This window comes from Pelodiscus sinensis, chromosome 6 (genome assembly GCF_049634645.1).
Source record: "Pelodiscus sinensis isolate JC-2024 chromosome 6, ASM4963464v1, whole genome shotgun sequence".
In the NCBI taxonomy this organism is placed as follows: Eukaryota; Metazoa; Chordata; order Testudines; family Trionychidae; genus Pelodiscus; species Pelodiscus sinensis.
In genome coordinates, this window is record NC_134716.1 from 81,274,100 (window position 1) to 81,293,413 (window position 19,314).

General features: G+C 42.0%; 1 protein-coding gene and 1 long non-coding RNA gene across 3 annotated transcripts in view; one reads left to right on the forward strand and one right to left on the reverse strand.

Moving 5' to 3' along the window:
* The window catches only part of DHFR (dihydrofolate reductase), a 48,991-nt gene extending 45,183 nt beyond the window's left edge, over nucleotides 1-3,808 (forward strand). The window contains exons 6-7 of one of the 2 annotated variants that reach the window (XM_075932227.1): nucleotides 3,423-3,482; nucleotides 3,583-3,808. In XM_075932227.1, coding sequence (XP_075788342.1) covers nucleotides 3,423-3,482; nucleotides 3,583-3,616 — 94 coding nt within the window. In that variant the 3' untranslated portion in view covers nucleotides 3,617-3,808. The other variant, XM_006124331.4, reaches the window with a different exon arrangement.
* Nucleotides 3,809-15,088: 11,280 nt separating this feature from the next.
* LOC142829918 (uncharacterized) lies at nucleotides 15,089-19,254 on the reverse strand. The gene is made up of 3 exons (XR_012904833.1): nucleotides 19,139-19,254; nucleotides 18,100-18,249; nucleotides 15,089-15,366 (listed from the first exon to the last, which is right to left on the reverse strand). It is a non-coding gene; the product is annotated as an uncharacterized LOC142829918 (long non-coding RNA).
* Between the last annotated feature and the right edge of the window lie 60 nt (nucleotides 19,255-19,314).

A 19,314-nucleotide genomic window follows, 5' to 3' on the forward strand; every position in this document is an offset into this window, starting at 1 on the left:
GTGCATTTATGGGCTTTTTCCTTTCCAGACTAGGGGTATTTTAGCTGGCTTAATGTCCTAAGCAGACAATTAAAGTACCATATGCAACTGATTTCAGAAACAGATGACGATAAAGCAGTGTTTCTCAGTGTGGGCCACAGGCCCACTTTGGGAAAGCGGCTAGCAGACCACACTGTTTTGTTTACTCATGGGTCTGCAGCCACGGAGCCTCGTGGCTCCCATTGACTTCAGTTTGGCTGTTTCCATCCAAAAAGATCCGTGAAAAGCAGCGGCCTGGGCCAGGTGCTCTCCTTGACTGGAAACAATGAATTGGAGCCAACGGAACCATGAGGCTCCGTAACTACCAACCCTTTGGGTAAACAAAGCAGCTGCGGGCCCACGGCCCACTTTGAGGAACACTGCAATAAATCTTAAAATAATTTACAAAGGTGTCATAAAACTTACAGAAATTCTGTCTTCATATAAAAGTAACCAAAGAGCTGTTTGGCTAAAGTTGCACAACTGTGGGTTTAACTTAGTCTGTGTCTAAACTACGAATTTTCTTGGCAAACAATATGCTAATGAGGGACTCATTTGCATGAGTCGCGATCTCAGTTGCATATATTCTGCCGATCCGTTTTTGCGCTGGGATTTTTGTGCCAAAAACAAGCAGTGTGGATGTTTTCTTTTTGCGCAAAAACCTCTTTTTCCACAAGTTTGGTATACCTCCTTTTTTGGGGCATAAAGATCTTGCGGAAAAAGGGGGTTTTGCGCAAAAAGAAAACGTCCACTCTGCTTGTTTTTGCACAAAAAGAAAATGTCCACTCTGCTTGTTTTTGCACAAAAACCCTAGCGCAAAAACAGATCAGCAGAATATGCAAATGATATAGTGACTCTGCAAATGAGTCCATCATTAGCATATTTTTTGCCAAGAAAACTCATAGTGTAGATGTAGCATTAGAGAAAACAAGTACAGCAATCTTCTGATAATCCAGTCCCTTTAGGACCCAGGGGTGCCGGATTATCAAATATTTTGGACCATCGGAAGGGGGGGCTATGAGGAGTCTGGGGTGGAGTGGGGGGGGGATGTGCCCCTCAGCACTATGGGACCAACCTGGCAGCACCCCCAGCTGCTCTGCCCCAGACTTCCCAAGTCAGCCGCTGCTGAAACTGACCAGCGGCTGACTCCGAAGGGCGGCGCTAGGGGACCAACCCAGCAGCACCTCAGCTGCTTTGCCCTGGGCTTCCCAGAGTCAGCTGCTGGTCAGTTTCAGCCCACAGCTGGGGTGGCACTCTTGCTGTGCAGTCGGGGGGGGGCACACTCCAGCCTAGCCCATCCCCATTTAATCAGTTAATGGGTTAATATTAACATTTAACCAGTTAACTAATTAAATGGGATGTTACATCCCTAGTAATAAATACCAGAACCAGATGGCATTCACCCAAGAGTTCTGAAAGAACTCAGATGCGAAATTTCAGAACTACTAACTGTGGTTTGTAACATATCCTTTAAATCAGGTTCTGTACCAAATGACTGGAAGATAGCTAATGTGACATCAGTTTTCAAAAAGGGCTCTAGAGGTCATCCTGGTAAATACAGACCAGTAAGTCTAACTTCAGTACTGGGCATATTGGTTGAAAGAACAGTCAAGAACAGATTTGTCAGACACATCATGGACATAATTTGTTGGGGAAAGTCAACATGGTTTTTGTAAAGAAAAATTATGCCTCGCTCTACTAGAATTCTTTGAGAGGGTCAACAAGCATGTGGACAAGGGGGATCCAGTGGATATAATGTACTTTAATTTCCAGAAAGCCTTTGAGAAGGTGCCTCATCAAAGGCTCTTAAGTAAAGTTAGTTATCATTGGTGGGGAAGGTCCTCTCATGGACTGATAACTAGTTAAAAGATAGGAAACAAAGCATAGGAATAAATAGTAATTTTTCAGAATGGAGAGAGGTAACTAGTGGTATCCTGCAGGAGTCTTTACTGGGACCAAACCTATTCAACATATTTATAAATGACCTGTCAAGTGGGATAAACAGTGAGTTGATAAAATTTGCACATGGTACTAAACTGCTCAAAATAGTTAAGACCAAAGCAGATGTGAAGAGCTTCAAAAGGATTTCATGAAATTAGGCAACAAATGGAAGATGAATTTTAATGTTCATAAATACAAAGTAATACATATTGGAAAACATAATCCCAACTATATGTATAAAATGATAGCTGTTACCGCTCAAAAGAGAGGTCTTGGGATCATTGTGGATAATTCTCTGAAAACATCAACTCACTATGCAGCAGCAGTCAAAAAAACAAACAGTGTAATTTAAAAAGGGGATAGAGAATAAGACCAAGAATATCTTATTGCCTCTATATAAATCTATGGTACACCTACATCTTGAATACTGTGTGCAGATGTGGTTTCCTCAAGTCAAAAAGATATTTTAGTGTTTGGAAAAAGTTCAGAAAAGGGCAACAAAACTTATTAAGGGTGTCGAAGTGCTGCCATATCAGGAGAAATTAATAAAACTGTGACTTTTCATCTAGAAAAGAAGAGACTCAGACGGGATATGATAGAAGTCTATAAAATCATGACCGGTATGAAGAAAGCAGATAGGGGTAAAATTATTTACTTGCTCCCATAACACAAGAACTAGGGGTCACCAAATAAAATTATTAGGAAGCAGATTTAAAACAAACAGTAGCAAGTATTTCTTCACACAATGCACAGTCAACCCGTGGAACTCCTTGCCAGAGAATGTTGTGAAGACCAAGACTTTAACAGGGTTCAAAAAAGAACTACATGAATTCATGGAGGATAGGTCCATCAATGACTATTAGCTAGGATGGGTAGAAATGGTGCCTATAGCCTCTGTTTGTCAGAAGCTGGAAATAAGTGACAGGGAGGGATCACTTGATGATTACAAGTTCTGTTCATTCCCTCTAGTGCACCTGGCATTGGCCACTGTCAGAAGACCAGATAAACTGGGCTAAATGGACTTTTGATCTGATCCAGTATGGCTATTCTTATGTTCTTATCTCTCTTGCTATGTACAGAACTACCATAAAATTTGTGAAAAATTCAAGATGCCTTTATAGTTGCAGTTTTTTCTGAGCTTCTGAGAAACAAACAATGCAAAGTATCTTATGCTTTAAAAAGTGATTTTTAAACAATTAAAATTTATCAGAATGTATATACAGATTTTGCTTATACTCATTATTTTGGATTGGTTTGATTCCTCTTGTCATATGCTTTCTTGATAATGACTTAAGACTAGGGTTAGCTGCTATTATACATACTTGCTAAAATATTGATATGTAATCCACATTCCCATGTTATGAATGGTGTTTTGGTTTTCAGACCTTTCCAGTTTGTTTGATTTGTTGCAGACACCATTCTATTAAACTATAAGGTTTTCTTCTTTTTCCTCTCCTTCCCAGATACCCAGGAGTCCCTGCTGATATCCAGGAAGAGAATGGCATCCAGTACAAATACGAAGTGTATGAAAAAACTGTTTAGATATAATTAATGTGAGGGTTATTGAACTAATGCATACTGTGGACATATATTAAAGTTTAATTATTTATACTTTTTTTATAGTTACCAGAGAAACCATGATTATTTCGGAGTTTAGAATGTTTTGATCAGCTGTCAAGTTAATGGAAAGACACTCGCTTGACCTCAGGGAGATTTGATCTGGTCCAAAGCATAGGGAAATAACTGTGGTATTTCCCACTTTGTGTGGTAACTAAAAATAAATTTTAATTTTAAGTGTCATCCACAGTGCTATATCACATAATAAATATTCTATATCTGTTTACAAAACCTTCTGGCCTCAAGAGGGGTGCTTTCTGCCATAGCCTTATCTTACTTGAATGCTGCTGCAAGAGGTAGACAATCTAACTCTTTTGGGTCCATGCAAAACTCCACACACAAAGCCACCTCTGAGAATTAGCACTGGTCAGCAGACGAGCAGCTGCCATGTTACAATAGTAGATAATTCCATTGTATACTGTAGATATTGATTTGGCAGAAAACAGTTATGGGTGCTGTTCACCCCTCCTAACTCTGAAGTTAATGAGAGTTTTGTTGGGTAAGAAATATTAACTAAAAGTCTAATCCAAAACCCATTGCAGTCTATGTAAAGACTACCTTTGACTTCAATGGGACTTTGTCTCCGTTCCTATCACTTTTAGAGATAGCATTTATGCTTGTGATTTTAAGTTGCAAGTACCATATATATTCTTTGGTAAACAGGATCTTACCATAAAGGTAGTGAGTTCAAGAATGAAATTTTGAGACTGCTGTTCTCTGTGGCAAACCTTTAATGTAGGTGATCAGGAGATATGTAGAACCTAAATATGAAACAAAAATGTACATATCAAAACCAGGATGGGTGACAGTACTAGAAACTAACCTAAAGAAGCCCAACTATACAATATCATTTCACTGGCATGCCTATGTCACATATTAGGAAAGTGTAGGTTTGTTTTAAAATATTGACGCCCTTTCTTACTGACAGAAGTGGCATATATCCTTATCTATTGTAAAGTAGCTAACAGTATCTTCAGTAATATACTTGAAACTCTCTTTAATCCAGCAGCTCTGGGAAACAGGGAATGCCGGATTAAAGAAATTGCCAGGTGAGGGGTCTGGATGTGAGGGGGATGGGGATTGGGTGATTAGCTGGTGCCCTGCTCCCAGGGGCACACTTGGTTCCACGCCCCCCACTCCTATGGGAGTGGCGGGGAAAAGCCTCAGTGGAAGCACGTCACAGTACCACCATGAGTGTTCCTAGATTAGAGACACCCTGAGTACAGAGGTTCTTGTGTATTACAAACCCTGACAAATTTCAAATATGTGATGACCATACCACTATCAATTAAAAAAATATGCTAATCTCTATTAGATGCTGGGTTAGATATAAACTTTACAAAAGCAACATATACACCATTTTTCCACTCACGATTTATGTAATTACCAAAAATCTCAGTGGAAAAAATATAGTCTTGGTTTTGTGTAATTGGGTATAATTTTTAAAGGCCAAAAGCCTGATGATTCAGTTATTTCTTTTTTCTTTTAGCTGGGGATATTCTGGAGTAAATACATACTAAACAGAATTACATGTGCCAATACAGGAAAACTAATGTTGGTAAGAAAGTGTCAGTAAATCCGTGGTCCCCAACCTTTTGGGGCTGCCAGGCGTCCGGGGGCGGGGCTGGCCATGCCCCCGGGCTGGCACCGCACCTGGGGGCGGGGTCACCCACGCACCGCGGGCCCGGGACAGGGGCCGCCCATGCACTGTGCACTGGCGGCAGGGCCAGCCCAGATGATAAATGCCCCGGTGGGCGCCATGGCACCATAGGCACCATGTTGGGGACCATTGCAGTAAACTATCAAACCAAAGTTGAATAGTATTTTTCAGGTTTTTTTTTTTCCCCCAGAACTTAAAACATGAGCATGAAAAGTCAAATGATGGTCAAAATAACTTCCATAATTAGATTTGGTCCTGCTTAAGGAAAGAGATTCATCTTGTAAAAGTAATTTAGTATTCAGGTCTGCATATTCAGTACAACTAAGGCTTTGTCTAATTCCCTTGTTCATGTATTTATGCTAGCTTTTATCAAGCTAGTATAAATAAAAATAGGAGTATAACCATGGTGGCAGCAACAGGGATGGTGGAGCAATGCCAAGCACTTACTCATGAGTTTCAGACAAGTCTATACTCAGCACAGCTCAGCCACTCTTCCACTGCTACTATCAGTACTGTTATGACTAGTTTGACATTTATATTCACACTCATTTGATGAGAACTAGCACAAGTATGTTTATATAAGCAGAGGAATCTCACTGAGAATGCCGTATAAACATAGTCTAACCCAACCTAATATCCCTTTTGAGATCGTGGATAAAATTGGTTGTATAAAAACATTTTATATTCTGCTACCCTGGGGACTGAAAGTATAGAATTACCAACTATTTTAAAAGCACAAATTTTCTGTTTTGTACTAATCCATGTACCATTTTAAATAAGTCTTAATAGCGTTGGAACAAATACAAACTATGCCTATGTCTAGACTGCCCAGTCTTGTGGAAGAGAATATGCAAATGAGGCGAAGCGGTGAATATCGCGGCACGTCATTTGCATACTTAATGAGCTGCCATTCTGTGCAAGGGGCTTTTTCGCAAAAAGGAGCCCCCCTCCTCCCGTGCAGAGCCATTCTTCCTAAAAAAAAGTGGCATAAGAGGGGGGTTTTGCGCAAAAGCCCCTTGCACAAAAATGGCAACTTATTGAGAGTGCAAATGAGGCGCAGTGATATTCACCGCTTCGCCTCATTTGCATTTTTTCTTGTGCAAGAGGGGGCCGTCTAGACATAGCCTAAAAGTGCTTTAAATACTATATCCTGACAATGTATGGTTGCAGTTAATCATCTTCTATTTGTTAACTCCATCTCCCAATGATCATCTGTTGATAAATGTATACTGATGATCACCATGAAAAAGCTAGTTTACTATTGTGGCAATAATGGTACCATGTTTTCACCCGTAAACTCCCGCTATACTCTTTGTTATTTTGCTGATATTTCATGCATGCTGTGTTCTAGGCAGTATTTTCTGCTGTTCTCAAAAACCACTTTAATTATTTTGGTGATTTTTTTTCCTGTTGACCGAAAATTAGTTGCATCAACAGATTAAATCAGAAAAATAGGGGCTGTTTTGATAATATTTCTTGAATTAACTTTGTGGGAGGAAGGCTATTCATGGTTTATGAAAATGTCCCCATCCTATTAACTGAAGTTTAATAATTTTTACATCTGAATTTTTCCGTTCAATTTAGTATGAATACTGCTTTTTTATAATGCATTTAATTGTGAGTATTCAACAGTACCTCAAATAACGGTTTGAACAATGTACCATGGGGAAATTATTATAGTTTTTCATTTATTTTTAAACCAATTTTTAAATTAAACTCTAGGTTATTGGGGCCCTACCTATCCATTCTCTAACATCAGAAACCATAATTACACACTTCATGCAAAGTTATAAAGTTTACTTCAGATATCTTTCACTACTGCAGTCTCCTCCTTTTTGGCACAGAAGACTAATTTGACACACCTTTTAACCTGCTCAAAATGCCAGTGAAAACTAAGCATCTGACTCACTTTTCTGACTACATCTAGCCTTTCTTTCCTTCTCCTCACTAGCTTCACCTTCACTTTGTATCTTATTGACGCTCCTTTTCCTAGCCATCAAGGCCCCACTTAGCCTTGCTTCTCTCTCTCTCACTCTCACACACACCCACCCACCCACCCGTTTACTTAATCAACTGAATCCTTCATGACTTTTCTCACTCATCTCCATGCCTTGTTCCATACAATGTGGAACTTCCTTCCATGACCTGGTCTCCTTTTCTTCCTTTGAGTCAGAGTTTGATATCTTTCTTCCAAATGGCCTATATAAGCCATGTTGCTACACTCAGAATGAAATATGGGCTAATCAATCTGATAAAAGAAAACCAAAATGTTAAGTTAGAATAATATACCCAATCAAGAAACTAACAAGTCTCATCTTATGTATGATGGTCAACTATAGGGCTTTTAAGATACAAGCTTTTAATCTTTTATGATTGGAACACCAGCCTCCTCATCTACCCCAGGTATGCCAAACAATGTGGGAGAGACCCAAAGTGAAGTACACCAAGATAAAAGATGTACAGAAAATATTAAATGGTTTGTAGCTGACATAAGCAAATCTCTATAATTGCACCCCCTTCTCCATTCATGAAAACAATTATGAAAATAATTAAAGGGCAGAATTGATAAGTAATAAAACGGAGTCCAAAGTGAATGCTTATCACAATGAAAGACAGAGTAATCTCCTATATTTTTTCTCTTAACTGTTCAAAGAAGATGGATGTGTAAATGTTGATCTGTTCAGGAACCATGTTCAGAAAACGAGAAAGTTGCTTGGTTCTTTGACAGGTTTTATTTTTTAGACAGTAGGTACTCAGTACTTTCTAAAATCAAGGTTTTTATTACTATGTCTAAAATTAGGCAGCAAAAAAGTGAGGCATAGAAAATTCACTAGTTTCTTTTGAAAATCAATAGCTGGAATTTACATAGGACATTCTTCAAGTTTGTACCTGTAAACTACATTTTACTGCTTTCTCCAAAGAGCAATAGGATACAGTTGTCACATTTGTCAGATACACTTAAGTAGGAGCTTAGTCCCATAAGTCTCTCACTCCCTCACAGTGGAGGAGAGAGGGCTTTTTGGTTGCTTGAAGAAAAAAATAACATCCAAAATACAACTTTACGATATTGTTTACTCATGGATATTATTCCCAGGATTGCTACATGATACTGTAAAAAGCCAAAGATTTTCACCATGTTTCAATACACAGGGAGGGGAAATTTCCCTGAGCTCTATGCAGTTAAATGCAATGAATAGTGTAGCATGGTAAGTGACAGTATAATTACCAGTCACCAAGAAAAGTATATAATTTAATCCCCCTCATTCATGCTTTGCTGAGAACAAAGTGTTCTAAACATGTTAAAAATTAAATATCAAAGAATAATAAGTGCTAGCAAGAGATCTAAAATCAGAGGGTCTGTACAATAGGTGAAAAAAGCAGACCATTGACATTACTGTAACTTTCTTGTTTTTATTAAAAATGCACAATTTAGTTGAGGCCGTTTTTGCATCCAAAATGGGGGGGGGAGGGAGAGAGAGAGAGAGAGTGAGTGTGTGTGTTCTAATATACTTCCACAATCAGAATGGGCCTTTATGAGCAATATCAGGCACATTCTTGCAATAGATCACCATGAAATATCTGTGCAGAATGAGGGAGAGATAAGTATTTTGTATGGCTGTTATATATAATTCAGTTTACCTATTTGAAATTATTCTGTGTGATTCTGTGGAGTTAAATCGAAGGAAGTAGTTAGGGGAGAACAAACTGGAAAGAAAATAATGACAAGTAAGGTTTCTCCATGGAAAATATGAAGGGCCCTTAAGGGATCAATGAGTGAACTTTTAATTGGGATATGCGTGTCTGTCTCTAGTGAGGTTAACAAGCTGTTTTTTCCAGGCCAGAACCTAAAGCCACGTCTCCACTGACCGGAGTATCTACACTCTGGAGATCAATCTTCTGGGGTTGGATTTAGTGGGTCTAGTAAAAACACACTAAATCCAATGCTGAGGGTGCCCCCATTGGCCCACAAGGAGTAAGGGAAGTTGATGGAAGCATTTCTCCTGTTGACTTCCCACTCTGGAGACAGCACCAAGCTCGGCTTAAGATACGCAACTCCAGCTACATATTTAAGCAACTCCAGCTGTGTACCTTAAGCCAACCTTCATCCTGCCATGTAGTCCTGGCCTAAGAGAAAGAGAGCAGTAAGTTGTTAAAAATCCTTTCCCAGAGAAAGGGTGTGAATAGGCAACAGCTGCTGTGTGAGAAACTGAGCTGTCTGTTTCTCCCAACCCAGGGTTATTATAACCTTCTTTGAATTCTGGAGCAGTCCTCTTTCTAAGCTAGGCATCCAGAGTGGAGTATATCAGCTGAAGCAAATGTCTGATTAAGTCAAGCCTGCAATTTAGACAGACTTTCACAGCTGGAACAGACCTTTCTATAGGAAATCCTCCTAGGCTGGACCTGGCCTCTGTCAACCCTAAGGACATGCATACACTACAGTATTAGGTTGAATTTATTAATGTCAATTTTTTTAGTACCCAATTTTGTAAAGCTGAAGGGGCATGTCCTCACTGTGCAAATGAGGTCATCAGAGTGCATCCACAGTAAGGTGGTACCTTCAACTTTGACAGTGGTATACTGTGGGTCGCTATCCCACCAGTTCCTGCTGCCCCATTGCATTCTGAGTTAAGCTACCAGTGCCTGATGGGACAAAACCATTGTAGCATGTGAGTCTGGGTACTTGTGGTCGGCATCCCATAATGCACTCATCTCTCATCTCCTCTCTTTCTCTCACTTGAAAGCAATGGCAAACAATTTTTTCATACCCTTTTTTTCCCCTGGTTAACCATGCAAATGCTATAATGGACCCCATTCAGCTTCAAACTGCTGTGGCAAGCATTGTAAACACCACGCACATTGTTTCAATGTGTCCAGGGCTGAGCCCAGGAGCCACTAGAGTGAGGAAGACTGTGAAGAGGCCCTGAACACATGTGCATGAAACCATTGATTGGAGCAATTGGAATATACTGGCAGCAGTCAATCCTGTTGATACAGTAGAATGCCGATTCTGATGCTGTGAGACAAGCACAGACTGGTGGGACCACATAGTTATGCAGTTATAGGACAATCGGCAGGGGCTGCAAAACTTTTGCATGTGTAAGGCCACTTTCATGGAAGTTTGCGAATTGCTTTCCCCTCTCCCTAAAGCACAGGAATACCAGAATGAGACCTGCTCTGACAGTTGAGAAGCGAGTGGCAATAGCCCTGTGGAAGCTTGCAATACTAGACAGCTACTACAGTAAAACTCCAATGGTCCAGCATCTGACGGTCCGGCACTCCTGATGGTCCGGCACCATCAGGAACCTGGAAGTGCTCCGGGCAGCCGGACCATTGGAACTGCTCTGCCCCCAGCTTCCCCGATTCAGCTGCTGCTAAAAGTGACCAGCGCTGAATCTGGGAAGCAGGGGGCAGAACAGCTGGAGTGCTGCCGGGTAGGTCCAGTAGCGCTGCCCCTAGGAGCTGCGGGACCAACCCAGCAGCACCCCATCTGTCCCGGATTCAGCCGCTGCTGAAATTGACCAGCAGCTGACTCCAGGAAGCCCGAGACAGAGCTGCTCTGCCCTAGCTTCCTGGAATCAGCCACTGGTCAGTTTCAGCAGCAGCTGACTTGGGGACACCTGGGGCAGAGCAGCTGGGGTGCTGCTGGGTTGGTCCCCGCAGCGCCGAGGTTTGGCGCTACCAGACCAACCCAGCAGCGCCGTCCCAGGCGTCCCAATTCAGCCGCTGCTGAAACTGACCAGGGCTGACTCCAGGAAGCCCGGTGCAGAGCAGCTCTGCCTCTGGCTTTCTGGAGTCAGCCACTGATAAGTTTCAGCAGCAGCTGACTTGGGGACACCTGGGGCAGAGCAGCTGGGGTGCTGCTGGGTTGGTCCAGTAGCGCCGAGGAGCAGCGCTGCGGGACCAACCCGTCAGCACCACAGCTGCTCTGCCCCAGGCGTCCCCAAGAGTAGCTGGGGTGCTGATGGGTTGGTCTCGCGGTGCCAAGGGTCGGCTCTACCGGACCAACCCAGCAGCACCCCAGCTGCTCTGCTGCAGGCGTCCCCGATTCAGCCGCTGCTGAAACTGACCAGCAGCGGCTGAATCGGGGACTCCTGGGGCAGAGCCGGACTATCAGAAGGGAGAGCTATGAGGGGGTCTGGGGTAGCTTCCCCCCACCCCACCCCAGACCCCTCATAGCCCCCCCTTCTGATAGTCCGGCCTATCTGATAATCCGGCACCCCCTGGGTCCTAAAGGTGCCAGATTATCAGAAGTTTACTGTAGTTAGTTGGGAATCAGTTGAGAGAGAGTAAATCTACAATGGGGGCTGCTGTGATCCAGGTAACTCAGACAATCAATACCCTTTTGCTAGGATGGATAGTGACTCTGGAAAACATGCAAGACATAATGGAGGACTTTGCTGCAATGGGGTTCCCTAACTATTGTGGGCATTAGAAGGAAAGCACCTATCCCTATCTTGTCACCTGACTACTTTGCCAAAGAGTACATAAACTGCAAGGGGTACTTCTCGATGGTGTTACAGGTACTGGTAGATCACAAGGGCCATTTCACTGACATCAAAGTGAGATATCCAGGAAAGGTGCATGATGTGTACATCTTTAGGATCTCTGGCATTGTCAGAAAGCTTAAGATGGTACTTTTCAGAGGTGGGAAGAAAATTTAAGTGGCGATGTTGAAATGCCAATAGTTATCCTTGGAGGCCCAGCCCACCACTTGCTCCCATGGCTCATAAAGCCATAAACAGGCAGCCTGGACAGCAGTAAGGAGCAATTCAACTACAGGCTGAGCAAGTGCAAAATGGTGGAAGAATGTGCTTTGGATGTTTAAAGGGAAGATTTGCCAATTTATTGACTAGGTTAGACCTCAGAAGCAGCAACATTCCCGTTGTACCCCAGGGGTATGCATACCCTAGGTTGAGAATCACTGGATTAGAGCACGAAAGTTCCACAGAAAATAACAAAAGGATAAAAATCACTCACTACAGTAGTATATGCATAGATGACCTGGACCTCTCAGGTGGAATTATACTCAGGTGGTGAGCCTGACTGGTCACTCATGCTAAGACTGTCACACTGCTAGTTTTAGACATTAGCTCAAGCAGAGCTAGTGTGTATAAATCTGCCCAAATTGGGAACTACATCTCCCAGTTATTGTGTAGATATACAGTGATTAAAGAATCTTTCCCCTTTTTAAATTCCCATTTTAGTAATTAAAACAATGCCTGAGACTTATGGATATTTAGGGAATTGTTCTGATCAAAGAGAATACAGGGATTTAAGCCCCTCTAGTCAGGAATGTGCTTAACTTTCATTGATTAAACTGAATGCAACCATGGGATGTTCTTGAGTGCATTCCAGAATAAAGATGCTTTCCTGAAATGGGATTAAATACTTTGCTTAACAGAGATTGATTTAAGCACATGCTTAAGTACTGTGCTGAATTAGGGCTGTCTTAAAAAGGCAGCTGGCATGAAAAATCTAAAATATGTAAATTGAGATGGAAGAATTTTAAAAGTGCATAGCTAATTTGACAAAGCTAGTGCAAAGTATTTTCCTTAGCAATTAAACAATGAGCTACTGACACCAAATAGTAATTTTTTAAAAATCAACCAAACCTTTATTTAGAAATTACTCTGCCTATAAGTTAGTTTAGTAATTTTCTGTTTTCTTCTTTAATTTTTATTACCAAAGACATTTGCATGAAAACAGTATTTGATGCTTAGTTCATCTCTTTTTACTAAATATTCTTCCCCTGAAATCACAGAACCTGTTTTGTCCACAGAGATAAATTTTCTGGTGGAGAAAAAGGTATTTAAAAATACAAGTGACATCCTTCCATGGTGTCAGTTACATTGAATTACAGTCAGGACAGCTCTTATTGCAGCCATAGAAGAGAAAGTGCTGCTTAAATGGAAGAACCACAAGATATGGGAGACCCTATCCCATAGATCCTCCACCTTAACAGCTCCTGTGCTGTCCTGTGCTGTGCTGCTATTGATTCCTTAATTGCACCTTACCACTGGTGTTCCCTCTTCAGTGAGTACAGCTGTGATAGGGAATTTAATGCTTGTCTGAGAAGCATTAACATCTGTGACAATGAGTTATGAATTTTCCACTTTTTAGGAACTACCACTGCTTTGTGTGTATGTGTGTGTGTGTGTGAACAATCTTCAGTATTCAGGGATCCCACAGGGTGCTCTGCTCTATTGAAAGTGAAGAGTCATTGTATCTCACTGTGGTGAAGTGCACAGTTAAAAGACTGTAGGGTGGACATATATCTTGTTACCATGTTCAACCATCTAATTACTGCATCAATGTAGATACTGACTTATAACACACAAAAAGGCTGCTTCTCACATTGTCCTATCATAAGGTGACAGAATAGCAGGTAGCCCACTGTAACACTGGTCACACAACCAATTTTTTACAGTGTTATGAGCATTTTCACAGCTACCGATAGCGAACTCAGCAAACAAAAGATTAGTCTGGGACTTCAGATGAAGAAAAAACAGCAAAAGCTGATGATCTCTTAAGAAACAAATACTAGTTCAATGCAAATACTAATGTTTTTTAAAAAGTGAAAAAATACAAAGATTGTGTCTTATATAAGTACAACTGACTCTAAATAGAATGGATCAATTTAATCTGTAGAGTAACTTCATTTAAAAGAAGTGACGTTATATTGGGCTAAATTAAATTCCCAGTATATTTCAAAGCTTTCTGTGAGCAGCAGCAATCCTTTAAAGTGTTGCACAGAAAAGCCAATAAATTATTTTTGTAGGGCCTTCTTGAAAGAAACTCCCAATTTTACGAAGTATATGGATACAATATATAGTGATTTAATCTTTTCCTATCCTTTTTGTCATATTTTGATTTTGAGAAATTCTCAAGTATAGACCAGAATCTCCTTTCAATGGAGAGTTCAGGATGTCAAGAAAATGCTCATCAATTTAAAGATATTCCACTTCAAACAGAACAAACATCAGTGTTTCTAATTTTTGGCTTCTGATTAGATCATTAACTGCACAGAAGGTTATCTTGCAATGGCATGATTGTTTTATTAAAAAATACTTTGGGGCTTCCTGCTATTTCAATCAATTAAACTGACTTCTATGCAATATTGAGACTCAGTGTCTTTCATCAAATAATTGTCTTCAAATTCTTCAAATGTGCTCATATAAAATTGTGATTTTTTACCTCACTAATTCTTTTTTGTCAGCAGGAACATGTCTATTGCACAACTGATTATTTACTTCTCTACTATACATTTTTCAGCTTTCCTTAAAAAGTCTTTGTGTGCTATTTCTGCACAATAATTTCTTCCACTATTTTATTTTTCTTATAAAATAAATCCATATTCTTTCTTTGTTCATTCTGGCATTTGGCAAGATGCTAAGGGGCTGAAAAAATAGCTTTACAGGAAAATCTTGAGCATGTTTCTGTGTATAGATTTTAAATATGAGCCTTTAAATACAGAAAAGAACTGCTGATGTCTTGACTTGATATATACCTGTTTTGTATTACCAAAAAAACCCCAACAGAATCCTTGATCAAAATGTATTATATAGGAAACAGGTATTTTATATAACATGGGCTAAAAGGAGGTCTTTGGTACAGTCTGTTTATGCTGATTGGTCCTGATTATGCCTAGGGCTATAATGTCAAACTGTCTGGACACATATTCTTTCATAATCTTTATTTTTGGTGCCACTGCACAAACCTCAAGAGAAAAAAACCCTCTAGATATTAATACTGGGGCACAGGGGCACTGAAACTATTTTTATGGTTAGGGTTCTCAGCTGTGCCCCCTTAAACACTTGTTCACACCCCTGACTTCACTAGGCTGAGGTCATTCCTAAGGTTGCCATTGCCACAAATGCCATCTGATCCACAAGAGTTGGCTACCTAGCCACAGCTAGAGGCAGCTGTGAAGCCAAAGGCTGGCAGCTGGACCCTGATCAGCAACAGAGACTGCAGAGCTGGTGGCCTTCACCCCAGGGACAACAGGCTGCAGAGCTGGCAGTGATGGTGGGCGGCAGGATCCTAGAGAGTGCTGAAGCTGGCAGGACCCCAGAAGAGCTGCTTGGAGGTGGAAATCCCCAGGGCTGCTGGGTTGGTAGCAGAGCTGGTCCCTGGGCACAAAGAAGCTTGGTATAAAACCTGGCAGTGCTGCAGCACCTTTCACCCCCCCTACTTCCCACATGGTCTACTCAACAAGAAGCAAAACTCTGACAAGAATTAAAAAATGCTACAAGTCAGATACTTAACTAGTGTAAAGCCATGTAGCTCCAGTGACTTAGCTTAGGCTCTTGAAGCCCTATCATTTTGCTTATAGTAAAGGAAATGTAGAGGTAAATTCTCCCAACAGATATGTCAAGGGAACAAGATTTTTTTTCATTTTTGTTGGTGTGACATACTCTATAATATTGTTTGAAAGACCTATGTGCCTGCACTTGTGGCTATTACTCATACAAGTAATCCCACTGTCTTCAATAGGGTAGAGAGACAAGGTGGGTGAACCAGTATCTTTTATCAGACCAACTTTCACTGGTGAAAGAGACAAGCTTTCAAGCTTAAAATAGAGCTCTTCTTTAAGTCTAGGAAGTGTATTCAGAGGATACTAGTTTTTTAAGTATTTTGGGGTTGGGTTATTTTTTATTTAAGCTACTAAAAACATGCACCAAACACCATAGAGAAAATATTAGTCCTGAAAGCATAAACTAAAAATGTTACATATATTTAAAAAACACATGGGCTGTGTCTACATTGGCGCGATCTTGCGCCAAAGCAGCCGCTTTTGTGCAAAAACATGCTGCCTGTCTACACTGGCGGGGAGTTCTTGCACAAGAACACTGACATTCTAATGTGTGAAATCAGTGCTTCTTGCACAAGAACTATGATGCTCTCGCTCAGGAATAAGCCCTCTTGCGCAACTGTTCTTGCACAAGAAGCCAGTGTAGACAGGCAACATTAATTTCTTGCGCAAGAAAGCCCAATGGTTAAAATGGCCATCAGAGCTTTCTTGCGCAAGAGAGCATTTACACTGGCACGGATGCTCTTGCGCAAAAGCACATGCCAGTATAGACGCTCTCTTGCGCAAATACTTTAATGCAAGAACTCCTGCATTAAAGAGTATTTGCACAAGATCATGCCAATGGAGACGTAGCCATGGGGTGAAGTTCATGCCCTATGTCACTCCATTGAAGTAAATAAAAAATACCAGTGTAAATGAAAAGAGAATCAGGCCCAAAAGTTTCACTTGATACACTCAACATTACAGAAATTGTGTAATCAAAGACATAGTATAATTTACATAAATTACATGGCAAATGAAAAACTTGATGTTTATAAACAGAGAGTACCCATATAATTCTACATAAACGTTCTAATGATTTTGTACTCCAAACAGTAGTAGCTTATCATCAGGACTCTATTACCTTTTATTCTGTTTTGGTTCTTTGTGTTCAAGACATGTTTTTCTGTATTGTTACTGCTCTTTTCTCTTTAGCCTTCTCAAATGCTATCTATAGTTCTTCATACATCTTTTCACTTTATTTTTTAAGCAAAGTTAATTCTGTGTAAAAACTGATTCTTGAAAATAGCTGCTTATTGTTAACAGTTTATTAATTCATGACCATTATCAAATGTTCTATTACAGTAAAAATGTATTTATACATAAGTTTGTTCTAAGCAAATAAGCAATTAACAGTTTTGCAATGAAATTTCAGATCTTTTTATTCACCCATAACAAACAAAATAAGGAGCAACATTAAGAATGGTTTTTTTTTTCAAATAATTTGTATTTATGTGTTTATATGCTGATTTCTAAAGCATGATGAATATGTGGAAAGGATGCAAAATATTTTTGTCTAATTTTAATAGTTGTTTATAAATTCTCTAACTATACAAAAGAAGAATGTTTCTTTGAAGTAGCTTTTGGTACTGGGTGGTTAGTATTAAAAGGAGTTTAAAATGGTAGGGGTGCTATTTATCATCCAAAAAACAAACAAGTGAAATGCAACATGGACTCATAATAAACTTTGACCTCACCTTTAAAATAATATGTATACTTATAGTAACTTAACAAGTACTTGATCAGTGCTGCTATACTGTATTTCCTTCTCTGATGTCACCCTTTCTTGATTTTAAATGTAACAAACAACATACTATAAATTATTATATTTATATTAAAATGTAGCGAAACTGTAACAAAAATATGTAATATGAACTCCTAGCATAAAGCCAACAGTATACCTGAAAGTTTGCTTTTCCAAACGATTGAGATAGTTTGATTTTTTTTTTTTCGTTTGAAAAGACTCTTGAACATCTGCTATCCTAAGCACACTAATTTAATGAGCAAGGCATACAAGGACAGGAGCCAGAACAAGTGGGTGTTTATAAGAGCTGCACTAGCTACAGTGGGGAAAATGCTTCCAGCAGCAGCACTGATGAACCATCCAGAAGTGTACACCACCCCCACATCTTATATAATGCACACAATAACAGGTCTGAGAAGAGCAGTAACCTTTCCAAAGAGTGTGTTCTGTGCTTATGCTTTCTCCAGCATGTTCAATAAAAAACTGATATTAACAATGGAAGGATATGTGGGATGGTAGAAGCAGAAATCATTAAAGAGTCAGCGCTCAACAACAAGCATGTCCTTGGACAGGCTTAAAACTTGGGTTTTCAGCCATCAACATTACAAAGAAACGAAGCTTCCCCCGCCCAACCTTGGGATGGTTGTTAGCACAGGTGCGTTATTCACAACAATTCACCCGGCTCTTAGTCATGATATTGACCTAACATCATGCACGTTAAAAGATAACATAACACGATTCGCCTCCACAGCCCTCCTTAAAACTCACCTCTGAAAACACTGGCGAGGCAGTGGGTGCGCGGTGACTGCTGCTGCGGCTTCTGCCCAGGCTGCTTCACTGTTCTCTGGCTTTCTCGCCTCCTAGTCCCACCTGTGCCTATTCTATGCACCTGCTGGCTTTTGTCATCTGCCAAGGAGGCTGTAAAGGCTTTGAGTCAATGGCTGCCTTTTGCAGGGGAGAAGGGCACAGCCCCTAGGGCCACTGGCCTTGATCCCCGAGGGGGCTCTCCCCGCTCCCCCAGTCCCGAGAGAGCGCGGGAAGAGAAGCTGCCCGCCGTGGGGAGCTGCCCGTTAACCATGCCGCTGTGTGGTTAATAAAGTTCCTGCTTTGTGTTTCTGCACCGGACCACCCCCAGGGAACTGCGAGGGGATGCGGCGAGGCGGGAGGTCCCGGGGCAGTCGAGACGGCGGGTGGGCAACGGGGCGCTGGGGTCAGTAGTGAGGGGGCATGGCGGGACAGCTGCCCAGTGGCGACTGAGGAGGAAGCGCTGCCAGGTGGCCGTTTGGACAGGGCGGGTGCGTGCAGCGGGGTAGGTGGAAGGGAAGGTGGGTGGCCAATGGAGGCGGCCTTTCATAATGCCGGCGAGGGAGGGGCAGGTTGCCGACGGCAAGTGGCGGGTTAGAAGGCGGCGGGCAGAGAGGTGAGCTCTGGCCGTTAAAATGCGAGGGGGGAGGGGCGACAGGTGTCGATTGGGGCGCTGGGCTGGAAAGCCCGTAGCAAAAGCCAGGGGGCCGTTCAGTGAGCTTGGGGGGTGTCACAGCGGTGCTAGGCGCCAGGGGGAGGTAGGTCGGCGCGCGTAGCCGCCGCCGAGAGGTGTCCGCTTAGAGGGCGGGAGCGGGAGCGAGAGCGGGGGCGGTTAGCCCGCTGGAGGAGCTGCAGGGACCGTTAGGAAACGGCGGGAAGCTGGGGAAGGGTTGGGGCGGCGATGCCAGCCCGCTCTTTCCGCGCGTTGCCCGCTCCAGCCCCGGGCCTGCCCGCTGGCGTCTGAGGGGCTAGTGCTGCCCTTGGCGGCCGCCGCCTCAGACACCTGCTCGCAGCCATCCCAGCGCGCACGCATCGCCTGGCTGGGCTCCGGCCACAGGGCGGGGGCGGCCAGAGGAGGAAACGTCGCCGCTGGTCCTCTCGCCAAGGGCTGGGCGCGCTGCGCAGAGCGCGGGGGCGGCAGCCGCGGAGGCAGCGAGGGGCAGGGGCGGCAAGTGGCAA